Genomic DNA, 24,793 nt, shown 5'->3' with positions numbered 1-24,793 from the left:
CCAGCTTGTGTCTGGTAGATCAGGTGGCCTGTCAAGAAGATTACCCTGACTTCGCGGTGGGCTTTCACTTTACCAGGCATGTGGTCTTCAGTGTACCTTGGATGATAAGATGGTTCTCCCGGGCCTGAAATATCTGCCGGCATAACAAGAAGCAGTAAATTATGTTGGCTAGACATAACTAACAGGCCGGAACATGCATGATTATTTTCAGCTATGCACCAAGTCACCTGACTCAATACAGCATTTAAATCATTTTAGACATATTTTAAACAATACGCAAGATAGCAAAAACAATGAATGTCAAGATATGCAGAGGGCCATTCCAGTTGTAAGCATGAGATATGGCTGGGCCATCCAGGTTTAGTTAAAATTCAAATGTTTAAGAACCTTGCTGGGTTGCCTGAAGTCAATATGGACAGTTCCCTCACGCTTGCATGCAGAGGATCACATATGTGATGAGAATCCCACTATAATGGTCCTTCAGTGTTACGTTTGGTCAGTTACACGAGGTGTCTCCTATCTTTTTAATGTGTAATGTATATTCTCACAGTTTTTCACTTCCAGTAGTCTTCTGGGCTAAACATTGGCCAGGTTAAAACTCATGTGAGGTTGCAATAATGAACCGAGGTGTTACGACTACTTGATGTCCATTGGTGTGCCTGAGTACAGGTTTGGCACTTTCGAGAGTAAAGGGCACTCCTTGGCATTCTTTGCCTCAGGGCTACCCGCTTTGTTGGATGCTCAATTGGTGAAAGCCTGTTGCTATCTGCTTGGAGGCCTGCCGTAATATTCCCAAATTTTAAGAAAACTGTTTTTCCATCCCATGCGCAGAGGAACCATTTCACTTAAGTACAATGAAAGTCTACACTAAAGTCAATCAATATTTTATAGATTAGTATGAATCACTGCCTTCAGGGCTTGAAATGGTCGGCCCTGCCCTACTGGGCCAGATATTCATCATGTCATTTATGGGCTAAAATCCCCCAAAAATTCTCAGCATTGACTATAAACACCCTTAAGATAACCATTGTCAGTGATGCAGTCCCAGTTTACAAGTCACGTTTTACTTTATTTTGCATTAACTAAGAGTATCTGATTTTCCCAGATGACGTGTTGCTGTCGTTTTTGCATGCAACATATGAGTATAGCGCATACTGAGAACTGAATCGCCTCTAGGTGCCTAAGGGAGCTCAGTTTGTGTGCATGACGACGGACATGTGAGAACTGTGAAGCAGACAGAAGGCAGTGGGAGTCTCTCACGGTGGGTGTCAGTGGGTCATAAAGGTATTCATTCTACATGCATATCCATGTATTGGCCTCTCTGCAGATAGCACACAGCGATGGTCACAACATGCCAACTGTCGGGATTCTAAGAGCTAGTGTGTGATAGGGTGCACAACAGCTGGTCAAATATTGACATCGCCAATGGGAAAGAAAACGAAGCCAGGGGAGAAGGTGGGTTGTGTGTAAATAAGGACTGATTAACTTGGAATGAAAGGAGGTACAAGCAGCAGGAGAGAGTGAAAGGACCGAGCCAAAGAGGAAACGTGAGATATTCAGAGGGAGGATTTCAGCCAGGGCCGGCTTTAGGGCGGTGCGACCGGTGCCATCACACCGGGTGCTGGCTTCCTGGGGGCGCCGAGTTTGCAACTTTATTATGCTTTTAAAGCACCTGCTGCCACGTTCCTTTCCTCCGGCAATTACCAGGCCTCACAAAAATGTCAAGATATCTCCTGTGATGAATGTACTTCCTGGCGAGAGATCAGAGTTTTGTGTACTTGAGGTTTTTGACTTATGTGAGGGTAGCACAGAGGGTTAATATGCCTACAGCAAAGAACGTGTACCAAGTAGATTACAGAGTGCATTTAATGTATAGATCAGCAGGTTACTGTTTATAAAAGAGCCAGCCGTTTGTTACTTGCAATTTGTAACAAAGTCCTAATATAGAATAGTGAGGTATTAACTTTCATCATAGAACTGCATACACACTGCAAAGTATAGAACATTGATTAATGTTGCAAAAAGGGTTAATTTGGTAGAAATTGATTCTCATTATTAAAGAAAACTCCCAACTATGCTGTTTCTTTTTCGACTCTGAGTTTGTGCTTCTCCGCACCAAGCACTCTTAAACTATACTACCCACCAGTATGGATGACATGTGACTCCTACACTTTTAGTCCTTTGGCTTATGTAACAGTTCCTATACACTGATTTGCACAAGTATGATTGATTGTCTGCGTAATGTGTGCGTGATGCAAAGTGCTCTGACATACTTAACTGGTATGAGTAGCACTATAAAGCAAATTCAATGCATCTGAGAGAGAGTGGTTAAAGAGACTTGGTCACTGTTAAAGAGTGCTAGTGAGAGAATCCGTGGTGGAGGCGGTCACTGGGGGCGCCAACTAACATTGTCGCACTGGGCGCCACCAGCGCTAAAGCCGGCCCTGATTTCAGCAGTGGGAGAACGGGGGTGCGTTATACGTCTGTAATGTCGCGATACCGATACTGACGTGGCACGCAACGGCGTGCGCGTCAGATCACGTGTGTGCAACCCACTAATAAATATGACGTCATGCGTGCACGTCGGCAGAACGGCCACGGCAGCAGTGACGGAACCAACACACTCCTGTTGTCCTGAGTGTTATTCACCACGTGTAGGGACCCTGGTGCCAGAGGCCCCATAACAGTAACACCCGGACAACACCACAAAGTGGCGACGAGGGTGGGCGTGCCCTCGTTCTCGTTTCCTGCGTCCAGTTGGTGTGGATGGCCGGTGAGCGATCCCCGCTCGCGGTGCTCGTGCCCCGCTGAGACGCGCAGCGGTCTCTACGCCCCCTGTGTTGTGGTGGGAGAGCGCGAGCGCAGTGGAGCGCTCCCGATTGGCAGCGGAGACGCGTGGGGCCGACTGCTGACTCGGCGCCCCAAGCGCGCTGCTGAACACGTGCGCCCCGCCCCCTGCCGGCCCGTAGCGCGCGAAGCGCTCTGGATCCCTGCCTCCGGCACGAGGCTGCCTGGAATGCGGTTAGACCCTAAGCTTCAGTGCCAGTAAGTCGTATGGATGGCCTGCTTGTGTGCTGCCTGTGGGGAGAGGAAGGTCACCGCACCCAGCCTGTAAGGAAGACTCCAGAGGTCAAGAGGGAAGAACTCTGAAGATCCTCACATTCCTGCCATACCCGGGGGAGCACCAAGGGGAAGGTCACAACCAAGTCTGTGAAGAAGGCCCCGCCACCCACGTGGGAGCCATCTCTGAGAGCCATCACGGTCAAGGGCAGGAGGAGGTCTCGCCCGGCGCAAGCAGCGCACGCGCAACATGGCAAATATCCCGCCAATCGAGCCATTTTCCGTGGAGGGGTCCCCATCAGCAGTGGCAGCCCGATGGAGAGACTGGGAAGATCGAGTGCGCATCTTCTTTGAGGCCACGAAGGTTCAAAGAGATCAAAAACGCGCAATGATAATACACCTTGGAGGAAAGGAGATTCACAACATAGTGAAGATGCTTGCGGAAAACACTCCCAAGACGCACACGACGTTGATAGCGGCGCTCAACGAGTACTTCGAACCAATGGCGAACCGCGACTATGAACGTTTCATATTCCGCCAAGCACGCCAATTGCCTGAGGAGTCGCTCGACAAATTCTACGCTCGTCTCAAAAACCTAGCGGCCACCTGCGGGTTTCGGGATGAGACGGAGGAGATAAGAGGCCAGATAATACAGGGGTGCACGTCAGTCAAGCTGAGGGAAAGGATCTTGGAGGAATCCGGTAAGCCCCTAACAGACATATTGACGATGGGCCGGACGAAAGAACTATCAAAAGCGCGCGCTGCGCACTTGGAGGCAGCCCTACAGGCGCCAGTGAAGACAGAGCCGGTTAACGCGGTGGCAGTCAAGCCAAAACAGAGATGGCCCCGAAGAGGACCAGGCCCGGCCGTCCAAGATCAACCCAAGTCCTGCGGGTATTGTGGTGGCTCGCCCCACGCCTCGGCAGAGTGCCCAGCACGAGGGAGGAAGTGCATGGGATGTGGGCGGTTCAACCACTTTGAGAAAGTGTGCCGGTCAAAGAAATTCCGAAAGCCCCGCCACGCCGTAAACACGGTTGAGGAAGGAGCCCCGGTGGCCAGTGACATGGATGATGATGAGGAGGAAGAGAAGGTGATACACCGAGTACACATGATAGGCACGGCGGTACGCAGGGCTAGGAGGTTGCCGCAATGCAGCGTCCGAGTAGGGTCGCAAGAAGTCACCACGGTGGTAGATACAGGAGCCAGCATCAATATCATGGCCGCTGCGATGCACAGATCCATGCACCCACAGCCAACACTACATCCATCGACGATCACGGTGTTCGCATATGGACAGGAAGAACCGCTAAAAGTGCGGGGAAAATTCAGGACTGTGATATCCCATGGAACTCGGTCGATCACATCAAATATCTATGTTACCGAAGATGGGCAAGGCATGCTCCTGGGCTGCAGAGCGGCAGAAGATCTGGGAGTGGTAACGTTCGCATTTGGGGTACACCAAGAGTCAATACACCACACCTTGGAGGAGTTCGAGGAAATCTTTCACGGAATAGGCAAGTTCCGAGGTAAAGAGGTCCACTTACACATCGACCCCACGGTTCAGCCGATAGCACTCCGGCATCGCCGCATAGCGTTTCATCTCAGGCCACTGGTGGAAGCCGAGCTGAAGAAGCTAGAGGCGGCGGGAATCATCGAGAAGGTGTCCGGACCGACCCCGTGGGTGTCACTAATCGTCGTGGCGAGGAAGCCTAAACAACCAGGCGCTGTCAGAATATGTGTGGACATGCGGCTCCCCAACGCCGCCATCAAGAGGGAGCGCCATATCACTCCGACCATCGATGACATCGTCGGGGAAATGGCAGGCGCCAAATGGTTCTCAAAGTTGGACTTACGCTCTGGGTATCACCAACTAGTGCTGGACGAAGCATCCCGGAACATCACCACGTTCTCCACGCATGTAGGTCTAAGGCGGTATACGTGGTTAAGCTTCGGAGTGTCGAGCGCTGCTGAGGTGTTCCAGAACGTGATACAAGAACTCATCGCAGGAATCCCCGGAGCGATCAACGTCAGTGATGACATCATGGTGCATGCCACGACCGTGGCGGAGCACAATGACAGGCTGGTGCAGGTGCTACGACGCATACGAGACGCAGGCCTTACACTGCATCATGAGAAGTGCGAATTTCTGTGTAAGAAGATCCAATTCTTCGGCTACACCTTCTCGGCAGACGGCGTCAATCCGGATCCGGACAAGGTGAAGGACATCAAAGAAGCGGCCGCTCCCACAAATATTACGGAAGTACGAAGCTTCTTAGGGATGGTGAACTACTGCGGCAGGTTCATCAAGGACCTGGCGAACCTCACAGCGCCCCTAAGAGAGCTCACCAAAGGGTCTACCCCCTGGACATGGAACAGTGACCACGATCGAGCATTCGAGGAAATCAAACAGGCGCTGTCAGAAGCCACGACGTTGGCATTCTTCGATCCGGCCAAATTGACACTAATTGCCATCGACGCCGGCCCAGTCGGATTGGGCGCAGTCCTGCTACAAAGGAAGACCAGCGCAGAGGAATGGGCCCCGGTGGCATTCGCCAGCCGGTCGCACACAGAGACTGAGCAGAGATACTCACAAATAGAAAAAGAGGCGATCGCCATTCATTGGGGGTGTCATCACTTCCACCTGTACGTCTACGGAAAACCATTCGTTGTGGCCACGGACCACAAGCCGCTGGTATCCTTATTTGCGGGCACGTCCACTAAGCCGCCGCCAAGAATCGAAAAATGGATGTTGCAACTGCAAAATTATAACTGCAAGATCGAGTACCAACCGGGCGCAAGGAACCCGGCAGACTACCTATCTCGCCACCCTCGCAAAGCAACTCCACAAGAGATGAAGGAGGCGGCGGAAACAGAAGAGTACGTCCGATGCATCACGGCGCGATCGTGTCCCAGGCCAGTGTCCATGACCAGTTTGTCGCATGCCACCAGTGAGGATGAATGCCTGCAAAGAGCGAGAGTGGCGGTCCAAAACAACAGCTGGAACAGGGCCAGAGAGGAGTGGAAAAGCTTGACACCTCGGGCGAAGCAAATCATGGAGAGCCTGTACAATGTAAGAACTGAACTGACGGAAGACGACACCGGATACTTGTTGAGGGGCCACAGACTGGTCATCCCGACGTCCCTAACCCAGAGAGTGGTGGACTTGGCCCACATTGGTCACCAAGGGATGGTCAAGACTAAGTCAAGGCTCCGCACCAAAGTGTGGTTCCCTCTCATGGACAAGTTAGTAGAAGCCACCGTTCGAGAATGCCATGCCTGTCAGGTAACGGGAGAGGCACCATGGCCAGCCCCTGTTGTGATGGAGCCTCGGCCCAGAAGGCCCTGGTCCAAAATAAGTGTCGATTTTGGCAGCCTGCCGGACGGAAGGCACACTCTGGTTGCTATAGATGATCATTCAAAATATCCCGAAGTGGAAATACTAACCGTTTTGAGTGCCCAGGAAGTGATCCCGAAGCTCGAGAAAATCATGGCGACACATGGCATAGTCAAGGAAATCAGAACTGACAACGGGTCCCCATTTCAGAGTCAGGATTTCGCGGCGTACCTACAGGCTCTAGGAGTTCATCACCGGCGAATCACCCCCCGATGGCCTCAAGCGAACGGAGAGGCAGAACGCTTCATGAGGACACTCAACAAAGTGATAAGGATTGCCCATGAGAAAAACCAGTCTGTGGAACTCGCAATTTTCACATTTCTCCGAAGCTATCGCCAGACGCCCCACTCCACCACGGGAGTGGCACCTGCACATCTGCTGATGGGGCGAGTTGTCACCGACACCATACCGCACCACCCAGAGTGGAGGCCCGAAACTCCCAATGACAGTGCCATTGATGAGCGCCGACGTGGAGCATTTGCTCATGCTGATGCCCGACGGCGTGCTGTAACCCCACACCTGGCCCCAGGTGACAGAGTGCTGATCCGGAATCGGATGCCAGGTGGCAAGTTTCGTTTGAATTTTGAACCGCAACCTTGGACAGTGGAGAAGGTCATGGGCACGTGCGTGACAGCCAGGAAAGGTACCGAGAAGATAACGAGGAACATTTCATACTTCAAGAAAATTCCTGTGCCCTCTGGAATGGATGAAAGACGGCCAAACACTTCCCCGAGGCACATGCCACGAGAGGAGAGATTCTTAGACCTTGCTGAACATGCGGACCATGCGAGTGAAGGAGCGGACTCCCTGAATCCTGGAGCTGTTGCACCGCAGCAAAGCCACCAGCCAGAAGTTACGCCACCCGAGGAAGCTGGCGCGCCTGAGGATGAAGTTGGTGGTGCAGATGGTGACTCTGTGAGTATGGGCCGGGGTGTCGTGCCGGACTGTGGGGGATCGCGATATGACCTGAGGCCGCACCCGGAGCCTTCCCGTCGTTTGAGAGACTACGTCAAGTAAGACTGTTCTTGTTTTTGTTTGAGGGATCTAGAGTTGCAAATGTCTAGCGCAGAGCTGATGACTACTGAGGTACCTGTAAATCGTGTTTAAAATGCAGTCACATGTTTTGGTTTGTTTGTTGTTGTTTTCGCGTGTTGGGGAGGAATGTAATGTCGCGATACTGATACTGACGTGGCATGCAACGGCGTGCGCGTCAGATCACGTGTGTGCAACCCACTAATAAATATGACGTCATGCGTGCACGTCGGCAGAACGGCCACGGCAGCAGTGACGGAACCAACACACTCCTGTTGTCCTGAGTGTTATTCACCACGTGTAGGGACCCTGGTGCCAGAGGCCCCATAACAGTAACACCCGGACAACACCGCATACGTCTTACACGTCTCTTTGTAAAGATTCGTAACGAAGCGTCTTTAGCCACGACCCTTTTAGAGAACCCCTCACCTCTTGCACCCACATGAACCATTGACTGCATTCAGTGGCATGAGTTTGGCAGCACTTGTGTTTTTTTTCTTTAATTTGAATGCAGCCTCCTTCTTTTCTCAGTAGCATGGTAATACAAATTTGCTTAGTACTGCAGGATTTATTCTCCCTTTCTGTAGCAAATATAGGTGAAAATTGGGGTGTGAAATGCTCTATTATATCAGACTTTTTTCAAAATATTAGTGGGGTAATGAATCACCCTGCACCCCCGATTCGGGGTCTTTTAAAGGTTCGCCCACTACACTCTTGCTGCGCTACAACTTAGGTGTTCATGTAAAGAGCTCTAAAACCTTCGGGTCCAGTTCGCGCTATTAAAACTAAACAAAAACAAAAAATTGTACATGCAAGGTAGCAGGTAAGGCCACCGTGGGTATTATGTGCTGAGAGTGAAGAAAGTGAGTGAGCTGTGGCCTCCTAACAATAATTTTAGGCACTTGCACTTATGTCTGTTTATTTATTATTTTTCTTGTTTACAAAATAAGAAATGTTTCAAACAGCAAAAGCTAATACCTTTACTTTATTATTACCCAGCTACTTATTATGGCTATTGGGCAACTAAGCGACAGCTCTCTGTAATTCCGCTAGGTGTCACTGTGGCATTATTTTTCCTGGAAGAAGCTTGGAATGTCCTTGATTTTACAGTAATTGACAATGTTGAAATCTGTTCAAAGTGAATCTCGAGAGTTTTAGTTGGTGCAGCAGGCTTCAGGAGCGGGTTAGTGGCCAGTGAGTACGTACATCGGGAGCGCGGTTACAGCTGAAAGGCATTAAAGTTCTATTACGAAAGTTGTGTTAAACGAGTTTCTGATTCAGACGTCTTGTCATGGCACCGGAAGATACTCTGTAAGTACGTGACACCTAAAACATGTAGATGCCGCGAGGATATGCTCTTGTCTTACACTTCAAATTATGGATGTGTTTAACACAAACACTGGCGTAGTCTAAATGTTACCCCTGACCCCCGATCTACACCAGATCAAATATTTGATTTGTTACAGCTGACCCTGGACGAGTTCTCCTGAAGTTGTGAAACTCGCCTCTCTTATCATGTGCCCTGTCCTCCTGCAGGTCTCCCGGGGTTGCCTTACAGGTCTGACTGCCTTTAAATGAGTTCCATTGAGCTCGCGCCGCCACGTTACCTACTTCAAAAGGTGACTCAAGCGACAACTTCCTCCTGTCTGGAGCGGGGGCTTTGGCATCGGTGCTGGTGCGCGCTGTGTGTGTGTGAGTGCGTGTGTCAGACACCCACGTGACTGGATCATAGTAGAGCAGTGAAAAGGGAACAAGGAGCTACAGTCGGGCCGCGTGCCTTCCCAGGCGACAGTCGGGAGCTTGTATTTGGTTTACAGAGAAGGCTCATGACGTCTCGAGGTAAGTTATGACAGACATTAGGGCTCGAATAGAAAGAAATACGTGTTCTCTCACTCGCCATTTATTTTGCTTGTTACAAAACGTAAAAACATTTCCTCTTAACAAAAATAAAGTTGTTCTCTCCGTTAGAGGGTTTTTCAGTTAAGTAAAACGTTTTAATTTTGTTTTCATTTTAAACATCTCCATGAAGGAACTCAATACAGCACAGCTTTTGGGGCAGAAGTAAGACTATTAATTTAACCTAAAAATAAATAATTGTTTTATTTTTCAATACTGAAAATACTGACAGCATGTCATATTAAACTAGGCCACCTTTTGTAGATTATACGTCCACACTATTAAATGGGAACTGCCTAATTGTAGTTTTTTCTTAAAATGGAACTGGCTGTTCAACGGTGTTTAAAAATCATGGATTTTATTACCTCGCTCTTGTTGTTAAACTGTATAACTCTTTGCCAAAATGGCGTATGGGTGAAATCTAGTTGATAAAGTACCTGCCCTTTTACTCTCTCTGTGCTTACAGTCCTCTGATGTGTTTGTTTACCTAGGATTGGCCTTTCATGATATCCGTTTGAAAATAAAAGACACAGTGTTCTGCAGTGGAGTTCAAAAGTAACAGTGGAATTTGGAATGCCATAAAGGACTAAAAAATGCACACTACGGACGAAAAAGAGTTTAATTCAGTGGTAAGTAGGAATGCTCACCTCCTCATCAAGCTGTTTTGTCATTTTGAGCCTGCCATTCCGTAATGCCAAAATTTGTGTTAGTATCGTATCTGGAGGTACTCTACTTTTACAGCGTAACCTACCTTGGGTAGTTAGGACAGGGCTTTAAGTGGGAAAAAAAAACTGGGGGTGCTCTAAAAGGGGTGGGGCAAACCTCAAAGGGGTGTGGCCTAAGTAGGGGCGTGGTCTAAATAGAGATAACTCTAGGACTCCTCAGAGAACAACTGCAGTATACACAAACATAGACATGACACAATATATTCCGCCTGACCTCAATGCAGGTAGAATTGTGACACAGGTTGTCGAAGAACATTTACTTCAGTACAGCCTGGTGTACACCTCGAATCACATCTACCACAACCCAGCTGGGCCTGTAAACACGGATTAGAGCACGCCCTACTTTACTCGCCATGCAGAATCAACATAAAAACTATGCTTATTTATTTACATCAGTACTATTACATTATCATTCTTTTATTGATAACGATGAAAACAAAATTGCAATAAAAATAACTTTTTATTGCAATTTTGTTTTCATCGTTATCAACAAATATTATTATTTGCAATGATGATAATATTAATAATAGCAGTGGTAATGGAACAATAATAATTAAAATAAGCAGGTTAGGCAATATTTACTTTATAAAATCCGATATACTGCGTTCTTATGTGATCCGTACCACCGTTTCTCTTCCCCATAATCACCTAATTAACAAAGCTTGATAATCGCCTCGCACTATTCGTTTTTCATAATAGTATAATTGAAGCTGGACTGCGACGTGTACCCGGAGGAGCCACAGTGGGCTGCCCGCTGCCTGCTTTCTGTCTCCCACAGGGCCGGCGCTAGGCATGGGCAGCGTGGGCAGCTGCCCAGGGCCTCGCACTCAACCTACCAGCATGGGGCCCCGCACCGATCGTGTGCCCTGTTGTTTCCCTGTCTCCTTGCAATTAGAGTCCATGGGAGGAGTCCCTTCCCCCTGGCCACTCAGGGATGGTGTCTGGACGCCTAGGGGAGGGAGATGCTTCCTTTTGTCCCAATTGCAAGGAGACCATTCAGACACTGTGGGAGGCCCATTGTACAGGATTTTAGCGCCCCCACAGTGTTAACTCTCAGCCCACAAGCAATTCTTACACCCATCAGGCTGAAGGTGAGAGAATTGCTTGTGGGCTGAAAGTTAAAACTGTGGGGGCACTAAAATACTGTACAATGGGCCTCCCGCAGTGTCTCTGAATGGTTTCCTTGCAAGGGGTCACTTAAGGGGCCTCGCACATTCCCTTTTGTCCCAGGGCCCCGCAAATCATAGAACCGGCCCTGCCCCAAGTGCACGCGGGATCAATGAAGACGCACCGCACGTGCAAGCTGCAACCGTATTGTGGATTCTTGAGAAAGCTGTCATGATAAAAAGAGTTTGCACCAGCTAGCTAATAGCCACGTATATATATATATTTTTTAAAACGTCGACGTAGTCTTATTTTTGCACAGATGGTACGTCTGGTGGACGCACAAGTGATGGCTGGGGTGAGGGGGGCTACAATCGTCTCTGTTCGCTGCGTTAAGATTCACCAGCTAGTGCGTCGTCCTCCTGACAGGAGAAAACCACGTTGTAGCGGAAATACTCTGATGTTAGCTACAAACCCGGACTCCTGGGGCGAGAAGCGGGGCCAGGGGCTGGGAGGGTTTCATTCGTACCCTCCGACACCGTGCCTGTCAGTGAAGCTGCGGAGACTCAAACCCTAACCTGACCGGGAACCAACCGAATCCTGCCTTTCAGGCCAAGTTCTCCTATGCGAGAGACAACAAACTGCAGGGGCTGCCGAATCACAGGTGTCATGTTATCTTATGCAGGGGCTGCCACGCTGCAAGTAATACCAAAACACAGACCCTAAGCAACTCGGCAAGAGGTTTCACATCACAGCCGAGATCAAAAAGCCGATAAGGCACATCGATGAGCATGCTCTCACTGCGGTCCAAGAAAAAAAAAAGAAAACGGACTACCTCTGCGAGGTCCAAAAATAGAGCCCGATAGAGACCCGTTTCGAGGCCCCCTGAAAATAACTGCCGGTGCTGAGACCCGGACAGACCCGGCCCACTTAAAGCCCTGAGTTAGGAGCGCTGTACATAGTAACGGAAAGTCATTCAAGATTCAAACAAGCTTGTGGACATTCTCTTCGCAATGCACTCTGGGAGGTGGAAGGAACAAGATGAGTCCTTATTAGTAGCGAAAGAAAGGCTCCGTGAAGCAGTGCGCCTACAAGCTCATAATGCGCCCTGGAGCTTGTCCCCCTTTAGCATTCTTTTAGCAGTATAGATAATAGACTAATTTAATAAACCAAATTAAACTAGCTTATTTCTATATCAGAGGCCTCCTGTGCAGAAGGCATAGAAAGCTTCCGCGTTAACAGCCTGGTGCCCTGAAAAAATGATTTTGCAGCGCCAAGAAAGGGGAAGACCCCCTCTCCCCAGGAAACAGGGGGGTAGGCGAATGGGGTGCCAAAAAGGAGCATAAGGGCGCCAAACCCATGGGCCAATCAGGGGCTTGGTATTTTTGATTCCCCATATAAGGGGGCAACCACTTTGTCACAGGTTGGGGGGAGGAGGGGTTATAAGCGCAGCTGCTCTTTGAGTCTGCTCACGATAAGGAGCAGGGCCTGGGTGCTATCAGAACCGAAGCCCATCCACCCACACCTGGAGAAGAAGCGATGTTGCAGTCTCACAAGGAGGTAGCATAGTGCCAATATCGGCAACAGTTGTAACAAAACACATAAGTACATATATAAACCACACAACACTGTATTGTAAGTGGAGAAATATTGCTGCAGGTTTATTAGCATAACCAATATGCAAACATGGTGGGTTATCTTACGGGCGATCCCAGGGCAGGCCAGCCCCTATGCCGCCTGCCCGTCTGATAAGCTTAAAGTCACCATGGCAACGCCGAATGGTGTATACCAAATATTGGGAGGGGCCACCCCTCCCATCCGTGGACCCCCAGTCCACTTGCTTCACACCCCCCCCGTGAGGGGTGGGCGGAGCATACATGGCAGCCCCCGGTTGCTCAGACCCACAACCGCCTGTCGGCTAACGGGGCACCGTCGTTCTTCCCGGGGACAACGCTAAAACATCCCTGGGTATCCTGGCTTAGCACCCCGCGGTGCTGCTGCATGATGTACCCCTTGGTATGTGCAGACTCTGGATCACCCTGTAACTCCTCCTGCAATACAAAGTAACATGTTAGAAAACCTAACCCCCCCTTTGTACCTCCGGACGCTGGGTAAGCGGAGGGGCGGGCAAGGCGAACAAGAGGGACAAGAGGGCGAGGAAGGGGCGGAGACAGTATAAATACCCCTGTCCCCTTCCCGCCCCCGCCGGAAGTAGCCATCTGCTGGGGTCTCCCCTGGCGGACCCAGGGACTAGACCTCTCACCCCTGTGCTTTCCTGTGGCACTAAGGCGGCCGCCCTTTTAGGGGTGGGGGCTGCTGCGCAACCCCACCCCGGGCAGCCTTACATAGTGCCAATATCGGCAACAGTTGTCACAAAACACATAAGTACATAAATAAACCACACGACACTGTATTGTAAGTGGAGAAATATTGCTGCAGGTTTATTAGCATAACCAATATGCAAACATGGTGGGTTATCTTACGGGCGATCCCAGGGCAGGCCAGCCCCTATGCCGCCTGACCGTCTGATAAGCCTAAAGTCACCATGGCAACGCCGAATGGTGTATACCAAATATTGGGAGGGGCCACCCCTCCCATCCGTGGACCCCCAGTCCACTTGCTTCACACGCCCCCCCCGTGAGGGGTGGGCGGAGAATACATGGCAGCCCCCGGTTGCTCAGACCCACAACCGCCTGTCGGCTAACGGGGCGCCGTCGTTCTTCCAGGGGACAACGCTAAAACATCCCTGGGTATCCTGGCTTAGTACCCCGCGGTGCTGCTGCATGATGTACCCCTTGGTATGTGCAGACTCTGGATCACCCTGTAACTCCTCCACAGCCCTGGGGGTGGCCACCATCACAACCAGGGCCCCCCACCAAGATAGGCCTCTTTGCTTACACTGCTGATACCGGGCCTCTCCCAGGTCCAGCCCAAAAAGTCTTAGCCCATGCAGGACCGGAGGCCAACATGCCCCTACTGGACAGGTGCCCCCATCCTTTCTAAACTCCCAGTGGATTTTTGACTGACATGACCTGAAACCTAAGCGTAGGCGTGGGTCCAATGTTACCTTTGACTGGCTGAAGAACAGAACATTTGACAGCCACTCCTGCCATGAAGCCAATGCGGGGGGCGGTAAGAGTCGACAAAACCGCTCTACATCCTCCTACACTCAGTTATCTGAGTCTAGCACTAGTCGGAGTATGTCCATCGCCTTCCGTCAGTCACCACTCACCGTGAGGCCCTGCCCTCCCAAACTTCCGCGAGTCTACCAGGAAGCAGACAGTACCAAGTGACCCAGAGGGGAACCAACGTATGAAATACCTCTCAATTTTGAATACCGGGAATGCCAATAGTTCTCCTGGTGCATTGTCGCCCAACTTTGTTTCCCAGGAGTTTCCCCCAATCTTATGGACCAAATCGCCCCCGCTGGAAGGCCACTTCCACAACCTGTATAACTGGCCGCCAGTGCTGGAGGGCGAGAGGAATTGACCGTTACTCAAATCAATGGTGCCTATTTCCTTGAACTCGAGGCCAGCGTACTAAGTGAACCTACCAGGATCTGCAACTTGCGTGTCCCACCAAACCTATGTACCATGTCGCCCTGGTTGGAAGGCAACTTCCTCAACCTGCAGCAGCTGCCAGCCCAGGCTGGAGTGCGAAAAAATTCACGCATTAACGTCTCTCAAATCAAGGTGCCTGTTAACTGACCAGGATCTGCGCCTGAACCAGAGGTCGGACCCAAGCCCCTCTAAATTCGGCCGCTCAATCTGCCTGTGTACATGAATCCCAGGGCAGACCACCGGCATCTAACCCCTGCATGGCCCGGCCTGAGCTAAAACACAGCTGAAAGGCATGACAACATGCTAACCACCAACATAGCATTCAGAATGTTCACAGACATCTACCAAGGAAATTGCGTGTGATGAAGCAACTGGCACCATGCCATCAAAATGTCAACATAACCTTCTTTGACTGCAAGAGAGCTCAAATGAGTGTGCGTATTATTGCTCACCCCCATATATGTCAGCCCCACCCAGGCAACCTGCACCGTCTGGGCACTGGCACCCTCCCGCCCGGCAGGCAGAGGGTGCCTGATCGTAAGTAGCCCAACCATACTTCTGTCACTGACGGTTTACCAGGGTACGATGACACTCAGCTGACTCCACTGCTAAGTTCCGTTGTACCAGCACAGGTAATCTTTGCCTGTGCCGTGACTGGCTGCAATAGTTCGCGACATTGCCAGGACCAGTCGCAGACGCAAAAGCAGCATTACAGCTGCTGGAGCTATCGATGGTACACTTGGCCTACAGACACAGAAAGAGATGCCCTTACTACTGCTGTGTACGAACCCACAGCCATTGGCTCTCCATGGTGCAAGCTCTACTCAGTTTCTAGATTACCACTTATCGCCGTGTTGCCTGAGCAGGAGCAACTTGTCAAAGAATCCAAAAGACCTTGGAGATCACCATGAACAACCTGCAGTGGCCAGGTGGCAGGCACCCAGCGGGACCTACAAATCCCAGATACTCTCCAAGTCCTTGCCGCCTGGCGGCTCTCCCGGCTGCCGTAAACTTGCTGCCCCACAACTCCCCCCTCTTGGCACGTTGGAAATTAAACGCTGAAATTGTGTGATCACCTCTCGAGGGGGGGGGGGGGTCGGTGGAACGTATAACATGCGTCCCGAATGTACAATATACGCAAAGGTGTGCAGGCGCGTGGAATCAGAAACTAACAGAGACTGTGCATAGGAACCAGTGTTCCAACTGCGACCTATAGAATATGCGTTGTGCTATGCAGCACAGCTTGGCCCATCTGACCACTTCACAAACCTTGGAAGCAAGCCTTTGCTGGTTACCCTCCGATCCTAGCCATGCATACCTAACCCAGGGGGTTCCCATACTAACGAGGCATAGTCCTAATGCTAGCAAGCTTACCGCTCAGTGTCCCAGGACATGAAAGGCTAAACCCACCACCTAATCTACGTTCTCCGACCGCAAGTGAAAGGAAAATGTGTTCACCAAACCAATGTAAACTAAAATTGCAAGCAGCACTTGTCTGGAGACATACAACATCTGTCATGAAGCGCAACAACGTGGCAATCAAGATGGGGAGCTGACACGCCTCTATTTCCCTTGAAATCCAAGAGGCCAAAAGAGACAAACAGGATCCAACAAAAGACCGTCATGATAGCCCTAGTGGTATAGATTCCACTGCCTCACTCATGAAAATTACCGGGCACCCAAAGTGAACGGCTAACCTGAAGACACCAACGGAGCAGAGGGAGCCCTGTGCAGGGTTCAAGTATCGTGTAACAGTTAACTAATCTGCATGGCAACACCGCTTGCTCAGGCGAACACTATGGCAGGCAGACCGGCCAACAGCACACCGCGCCTTTACTAGGTGTTCCGCGCACTGAAAAGTATGACTGATCACTATTCATGGCGTTATCCCACACGCATTGGAAATACATCTCAATATACAAATGTGAATGATGTTACGTGCGATACTGAGCACATGTCAGGCCTCCCTATATTAACTACAAAATAAGCACTCCCTACAACAAGCCCATCTATTGGCTAACCAGCTGAACCAACAGAAGCGGAATAAAACAGGGTCACACGTGCACGTGTCGTGGGCCCACTGGTAATCAACAGCCATATGACGCCTGACAGGGATGTACACTCCTTGCGCTGGCGGTGAAGCCAACCACCTTCTAGCCGGCTGCCGCTCAGGGCCCCCCTCATTGCCTACGAGACCCTGAACCACAGACCTTCCTTACACTTTTACAGTCTTGGGGCGGCTTCGTTGGCAAGGTTGAACGGTTAACAGCCCCTCCCCCAGCAGTCTTCCATATCTTAAAGCAGACAACCGGAGAAGGCTAGAAATGGGCAAAGGAACCTGGGCGACGCGACAACAACTTGATCATGCCTGATCGTCTCCGTAGGGCGGACACGGGGCTCCAAGTTCATTACGAACGGTAAACCCATTGAACGTTGAGTCCACATCTTAGCTGACACATTAATGTCAAAAAATCCCCCAAGGCGGGTGCTGATCCAAGCAGATTAAACCTCTCGCCTCACCTCTGAGGACTGCACAGCCAGTCTAATACCGCTGTGCTGCCCAGAGGACACGGTTGGCGATCTCAGCACTGGCACCTTGCCCAATATGGGACACACACCCCATCGCATTAATTCGGGATTGGCAACCAAAGGACAGGCATAACCTCAACCCCCTAAATTATAATCGAGTTAACCGCAGACTGAGAAGAGAACGCATACGCCTACCCGAGGGACAAGGCCCCCTTAAGTCCTTTCATCCGCAAATAAAAACATCCCCGGGGTGCATGGTAGGAGCATGTTGCACCCGCTACCCATGCTCGTTCTTTGGGGAATCGGGAACACCAGAGCGATGACCAGTGTTCCCCCAGTGGGTAACTGGCCGAAAGCACCCAGGCCTCCCCTAGGACAAAGCTGATCCTCTTACCGGGAAACGTGCCTTGCTATGTAAGGCGAGACACCTCGTGAGTGAATGCCGCCGTGCCACACATGAACACGCCCCTTGCGAAAAGTAATGACAGTTTAATGCAGAAAGTAGGTGCTATGTCGCAGCAAATAAACCAACTCAAAATTGTGCATGCATGCCTAACTCACCCCTCCGACAAGGACCTAGGCAACCAATGCATGCATAGGAGTAGGTGGAGTCCACCTCACCTAGGTTGGGCGGCCCTGGCATCTGAAACACCTCCCGATTTCAACTAGTCCGCTGGCCCTGACATGCGTGACCCCGGCCACAATAACCTGGGGGACCCGATATGCGCCTACATGTCTGGCTGCTGAACCTCGTGTCTGGCCAAAACGCTCTTACAGTGAGATTGGTGAACACAACTACGGCTGCAGGCTGCAGCCATCTACACGGCTTCAAATCATGCCAGGGAGGGACTAAAATTCAGCACACAATGTTTCGAAGGTCCACGTTTCCGCAGACAGTTACAACCAACTCTGCCGATCTCACCTTTTGTCACCAATGTGCAACACACCCCTGAAAATGGTTGAGACTCGCAAATTCAATGGACGGTATGTGCCGAACGAACACAATGCGGCAGTGTCACCCAGTGGCCAAAACACCCCCGGCCTCAATCCTACCCTTCAGAACTGGACTTCGTCAATGGTTGTTTGTTGAATAAGAAAATTAAGCAGCAGCGAAGACTTGTGTATACTAAAGAAAGCTTACAGCTTGGCCGCAACAATCCTCTTAATGTCGAGACAGGGTACCAGACAGCCTGAGATCATGTCCGAGTCCGGATGTGCTCTCGCAGCCCAGGGACCCGAGGGGGTGGCCGGGGAAGCACTTGACGCGAAACCGGACCCCTACTGCTCATGGGGGGGGGGCCTGGGCACAACTACCACGGCACACGACTGCCCCCGCACGGCCCCCTACTGCGGGGAACACTATGTTGGATAAGTGATACCAATCCCCTGGACTCACTAGGGAAAGCTGACACGGACTGCGCGTGGGGGGGCGTGGGACACATCTGAGTCTTCTATAATGCCAGTGCTTATACAACATTGGTGGATGTAGGTCTGTCAGCTTACATCCAAGTGTGATTATATGCCTGCTGCTTCTCACTAATTGTGGAGTAAGCCATCCCGGCTGGCCTGCACTTTATGGACAATACCCTTTATTCCATGCCTCACGTGGCATACACCGTTCCGGGCCCGAAAGTTGTAAAAGTCGGGAGATGTGCTCTGTTAACTGGGCCCGGTGAATGTCCCCAAACTGCGAGATACTTGTCTAGTTAAGAATTCTGGATACGTCCCGTATTCGCACAATTCGGTTATAAAATATCAAGGTGTCCAACTTGGACCGCGACGCCACGCTCCAGGTGCACCGCAGGCCTCAGCAGTGACGCCACGCCCGAGGGGACGGAGCCTCCTGTGCTCAACAGTGCAAGCTGCTCTGAGCTACCTCGAGGGATTAGCAGTGACCCAGCCACACCCGTTAGCTTACTTTTGTTGGGGGAGATTTTAGTACGAGATCAGGAGGGCCGGGGGGTTTTGTACTTGTGCTAGCTGCAGCTCTGCTGACCACTGCAGGAAGTGCGCCAATGCAGAGTGTGGCAGGAACGTCAAGAGTATATGGGATGCAACCGCGGCTCCCGCGATTCACAGCGATATTCACTCTTAATACACATAGCAACTGAGGTTTTAATGATATATGCTTGGGCGCGTGTTCCCTTGGTGCAGCAGGTACATCGGCACCTGCACTGTATCCTGGTTATAAGGCTGTGGGCAGGGCTTATAAGTGTGCCGAGTCTCCGGCAGTATTTTTAAATGAGGCCTAGAAACGGGTCTCTATCGAGCTCTGTTTTGTTCCCTGGCCCAGGCGTCCATTTCTTTCCATACTGCAGTGTCATCAGCAGACACGTAGATGTGTGCTTGCTTACACTGCTGATTTCTCACTAGTGCAGGAGATACGGCATGACGGCGAGCGGTGTAGGGGAAGGGGAAACCACAGAGAGAGTCATTTTCCCTCTGGATTCCCTTTCTCCTTTGCACTCTGTAGCAGCCACATCGTGGTCATGTCACCATGACTATCAGTGGACGCGTGTTCAATATTATATCTAACGAGACATAGTTGAAGCATAGTTATCTTAAGTCTGACTGGTTGAATTATGATGTTACTTGGCTCGTATCGCTGCACAGCCTGGCACATATCACGGGGAGGACGCCGGGCATCGCAGACGTTGACCCGAGGGCGCAGTGGGGGGGGGGGGCTAGCTCCCACGACATGGCCTCGTGGGACCTGCTGCTGCACAACCGAAGCGCAATCGCAAAGAGGAAGCCGGGCATCGCTGCTATTGACCCGAGGGCGCAGCGGGGGGGGGGGCTGAATCACACGACCTGGCCTCGTGGGACCTTACCGCTCCCGCGGCATCCGCGCCGCACCTCGCCCCCCCCCCCCCCCCCCCAGCGGGGGTCACTGCCCGAACATAGCAGCCCGGTGCACGCCGGGAGAGCGCTCTTTCCGCCCCCCCACCTGGAAGCGACACCCGCATCTAAAAAGGCAGTATTGGCCTGATGTATCACATGGCCACTTTGTAGCGATGGAAATGCGAAAAGACGCTCATCTGGTCCCAGTTATGAGTGCCTGAAAAGTCCCTATCACCAGGAATACTGATCTCTCTTCAAACGCGGGCTTTATGGGAGATGTAGTCCTGACTCGGCTCAACTACAGCAATTGAAAAGAAGTACTTCACTACAGAGATTCGCGGCAGGAAAATTGGGACTGGAATATGGTATCCCAAATAATGTACTTGTTATCTAGTAATCGTCGAGAAGCACGCGACCCCTGGCATCCCCCCCGGCGCCCGCAGAGCGAAACCCACGGGGGGGGAGGCATCCCAGACCCGAACGGCAAACCCGGAGGCCGACCCCATGCTCATGTCCCCACTGCCGGCGGCCCCACCACCCACACGAGGCACGGAGACTGCCTCTCGGAGGGTGCTCACGGTGTCCTGCGCGAAACCCGGATGCCCCCAGCTCCCAGAACAACCTCTGCCCTGGCCCACATGCGCTCACACCGGAAGCAAAGGCGCATCCGGCATACTCCGACCGGGGAGCTCACCGGTGCCAGCTGCGTTCCTGACTGCGGAGGCACCAGCTGCCCGGCTGGGAGGGAGGGAAGGGGGGGGGGGAACGGACGCATACCCAGGTGACCGTGATGTTAGGGCTGGTTAAAAGCGGAGAAAAACACACCTGGCAGCAGTTGGACCGAACCAATGCCTTCGGTGAGACTGAGACCAGGACCGTGCTGCGTAGTCTGCTAGGCCACACTCGTTTCTCTGCCAGCTAAACCTTTGCACCCACACCACACACGCGACTAGCGCCTGGTGCCGAGCACTGCCCCCCCCGCCCGTAGTACTCCGACCACAGGGCCCCGTTGCCTGGTGCTGCCCAGGGACAGGGCCGGGGCGAGGGGGGAATACCGGCAAACTCACCGCGGTATTGTTGTGAGGCAGCTCGACGATCAGGCTGCGACCTGCAGCAAGGCGAACGAGAGGGACAAGAGGGCGAGGAAGGGGCGGAGACAGTATAAATACCCCTGTCCCCTTCCCGCCCCCGTCGGAAGTAGCCATCTGCTGGGGTCTCCCCTGGCGGACCCAGGGACTAGACCTCTCACCCCTGTGCCTTCCTGTGGCACTAAGGCGGCCGCCCTTTTAGGGGTGGGGGCTGCTGCGCAACCCCCCCCCCCCGGGCAACCTTACAGAACATGTAATGAAAAAAGGACACACCCCGGCAGGGCTGTGTGCCAGATGGAGGCCACTTACCTGGGAATGCCTTCCGGCAGGGTAAATCAGCTGACAGGGGGAGTAAGCACAGCATGGCACTCACAGCTCACACCCGCCAAATGGCAGGGCACAAATGGACAGACAAGATAGTGAGTTGAGCCTAACAGCAGTGAGAGGCTACTGCCCCTCACAGTCCGAGGATAAATCCAACACAGAAAATCTTTTAGCTCCCAAAATTGATGTTTATGGTTGATGACAGAGCAAAAGTTGTAGTGTGTTATGATGTATGGCATGAGTTATGACCAAACATGATTGTTCAATGACTGGGTATGATTTACGACCCTGTCAAAATGATTTATGACCCTCAAATGACGGGCATTCCCAAATCATACACGATAATAAAAAACGCGGCCGATAATTCCCCAAAACAGAACCCATGGCTCATGTCTTTGTAATGTAAGCCATTGTAATGTCAGTGTTGGAGTAGGCCAAGTGCAGCGGTTAACCTCCTTTCTAAAGTTGAGGAGAAACTGGCGGCCTAATCTGTGGAAGGATGTTTTTTTTTCATGTCCTAGATGCATAGTGACTTACCTTTTGGTCTTCTCCTTTATTAATGTTGAGATTTGCCCACAGCAACATCTATCATGGGGTCAGCCATTGGCTCTTGCACTATGAGTGACAGCATTTTGCCCTATCACATGAGCACGTACGCTTACCAAAAAGTGCATTTTGGTGCCAGGGCTGGTAGACAGTACTTTACTTTGCCAATGTGTTTTTCTTTAAATTCATCATCCTTTTGGGTCTTGCCTAGGCAGCGCTTGCGCTGTCTCTTCGGGACATGCTGTATTCACAACGTGGGCATTACGCTCTGCCCACTCTCCACCCATCTTCTTAATTGGCTCCTGTTACTTATTTTTGTAAATGGTGGCTTTTCATTGGTTAATTGGCTTAGTAGTCCCTCCTTAGTACAACCTTTTCTCTTATTGTAACCTTCCATATGGACTGACCCTGTTACATGTCCTGTCATTAGTTATGTTTTTAGTTTCGCTGCACACTTGTCTCCTTTTTGCTTCTTTAAGCTCAGGAACTGCATGCAGCCACGCTTTCTCCCTCTCCCGGGCTGCAGTTGACTCCTCCTCCCCGTTTGCTGCCTCTATTCGGTGGTAGCTCCCTCCTCCCTCTTGCTTTTTTTGCGTCATTCATACACAAGAAGGGCCAACAATATGCTTATGTTTACTATTTATTCTTACAGATTTTTACCACCACTGCTCGTGCAGTGTGGGCAGGAACACTGCGTCGCGAAAACATCATGTGACCCACAGCCTCACAGCGCTTTAACTTTTACTATGGTGGACGTGTGCCTTGCAGAACTTTTTCTTAACCAGCATGGCACACCTTGTGGCCGCGTGCCTTTCTTAATGCCCAGTTTGCCGCATTTTTCATTAATAAGCATGTGGGCCAGACACTTGTTTTTTAAAGTAGCACAACGCGTTTTATGTTTAACAATGGCGGCAGCATGAGCTCCTTCATATGTGAGGCGGTGAGCCCTTCCCTCCAAGTGTGTTTGTTTTTTGGGGCAATATGGCCAGCAGACGCTTTAACACCGCGCTTCATCTCAGGGATTATTAAGTTTTAAACAGCATTGGCAGATGATTGCTAGCTTAGCAGGGCACTCTGAATGTCTACCGAGCACCCACTCCAAGTGTGTTTGTTTTTAGGTCTCGCCTGGCGTTACAGCGCACATGCGGTGCTCGCTCTTTGAGGCTTATTGTCATCGATACGATTTCAGAAGGGGACTTGAAGCCCCGCCCCTTCTTCCCATTGGCTTGCATCATAGTTCAGGCTAAACGCTGGCTTTCTAGTGTGAAGGAGCCTTTTTAGTCCCTCCTTGTTAATGCCCTGTCTCCTTTTGGCCCCACCCACCCTGACTGGATCCTTTACTTGCGGCGGGATACTGTCTCCTTTAATTAGTGGGTGAGCACTTTCTTTTTGTCATTCCGGCTGCGAAGCGCAATGCTCTAAATTGTATGTTTTTTAAAATTACTGTAATGAGCGCGGGGCCCGCTAGGGACACCCCGCTCACTTTATTTATTTATATTTTCACTGCGTCCACTTCAGGGACACCGCGCTCTGTTTGTCTGTTTTTTACTGAGGCTGGGGTGGCTTCCTTGCACGCTGTGAATTCACCTTTCTTGGGCACTGCTACTTTTCCGAGTTTTTAAAACTTTGCATTCAAAGGAGGCTAGGGGGCTTACTCGCACGCTGCGGATTCACCCTGATCTATGTTTACAATCCTCCCTGGTAAGCGGTAGAACATGAACCTCTCTGGATTAACTATTTATCTGTTGATCAATACCCATGTGCAGCTCTGCGGGTAGCTATCAATGGCCTGGGCCTGCTTCTGCCACAGACTTTGCGGCTTACACTGTATTCACGTTTAGAATAAAAAGCGTATGAAAAATTCAGAGGCAGCTATAAAGCGACTAGTAAACATGGCTGTTTACCGAGGCCCACGGGTCAGAGGCAAGGCAGGTAGAGGTGGATTGCAAACGGGCTCCCAGCCGCAAGCACACAAAGACATGTAGAAGCACTGTAAGGTTACAAAAGGCCGTTACCAATAATCTGCTGAATTATTAAAGCGTCACGTTTGTCCATTTTCCTGGTCCAGAGATTGGAACATTGTATTCTTTACCTCCCTGAGTGTACTCCGCCCCAATGTTAAGGAGCTGGAAACCGATGACCAGGACCATATATTTGTAAAGGGTGCCCTGGCCACGCAGGCGTGCATGCCGAGACTAGCCGGGTGGCTCGGGGTGAATTCGAAAAGCTTCCTATTTGCTTCTTGCAGAACTCAAGAAGACAGGAAGGCAGTGCAGCATATATGAAGGCTGGCATGGGCCCTAATGCAAGCAAGGGAACTGCCCCCACCCTCACAGTTAGGTGTAGGCACGGGAAGATTAAGTGATTTGCCCTGAATGACAGGATGTTGAGCTGATGGCTAGACTCGAAAACATGCAGGATGGCTCAGTGAGGTAATCACTTATTGCTGAAATATGCGATAATTTGAAGAACATAAGTTCAAATTTCAGCAAAGCACACTGCCTTCAATTTAGTTCCATGGCTGGTTATTTAAGCATCTTATATTACTTAACAGTGACATCTGTTGGTCACAGTGCTTTGACGCAACAGATTTGCTCAATGAACTATTTACCAGAATACAAATGCAGTTAACTAACTCACTCCCCCGCCCCGCCACCCCCTCTCCCTGTTTTTGATATTATTAAAGAGCAAGTG

At 51.0% G+C, this 24,793-nt stretch overlaps 1 protein-coding gene across 2 annotated transcripts in view; it reads left to right on the top strand.

The window, feature by feature from the left end:
• The first annotated feature begins 8,615 nt into the window (after positions 1 to 8,615).
• The window catches only part of STEAP1 (STEAP family member 1), a 95,086-nt gene continuing 78,908 nt past the window's right edge, over positions 8,616 to 24,793 (top strand). The window contains exons 1-2 of one of the 2 annotated variants that reach the window (XM_085631361.1): positions 8,616 to 8,797; positions 9,874 to 10,011. In XM_085631361.1, the coding sequence (XP_085487487.1) occupies positions 9,976 to 10,011 (36 nt within the window). In that variant the 5' untranslated portion in view covers positions 8,616 to 8,797; positions 9,874 to 9,975. Of the gene's footprint in view, positions 9,326 to 9,873; positions 10,012 to 24,793 lie in introns of both variants that reach the window. The other variant, XM_085631360.1, reaches the window with a different exon arrangement.

Source organism: Triturus cristatus, chromosome 10 (genome assembly GCF_964204655.1).
Source record: "Triturus cristatus chromosome 10, aTriCri1.1, whole genome shotgun sequence".
NCBI classification, from domain to species: Eukaryota; Metazoa; Chordata; class Amphibia; order Caudata; family Salamandridae; genus Triturus; species Triturus cristatus.
Note: the sequence above shows the minus strand (reverse complement) of the source record. Positions and strands in the feature narration are given on the sequence as shown.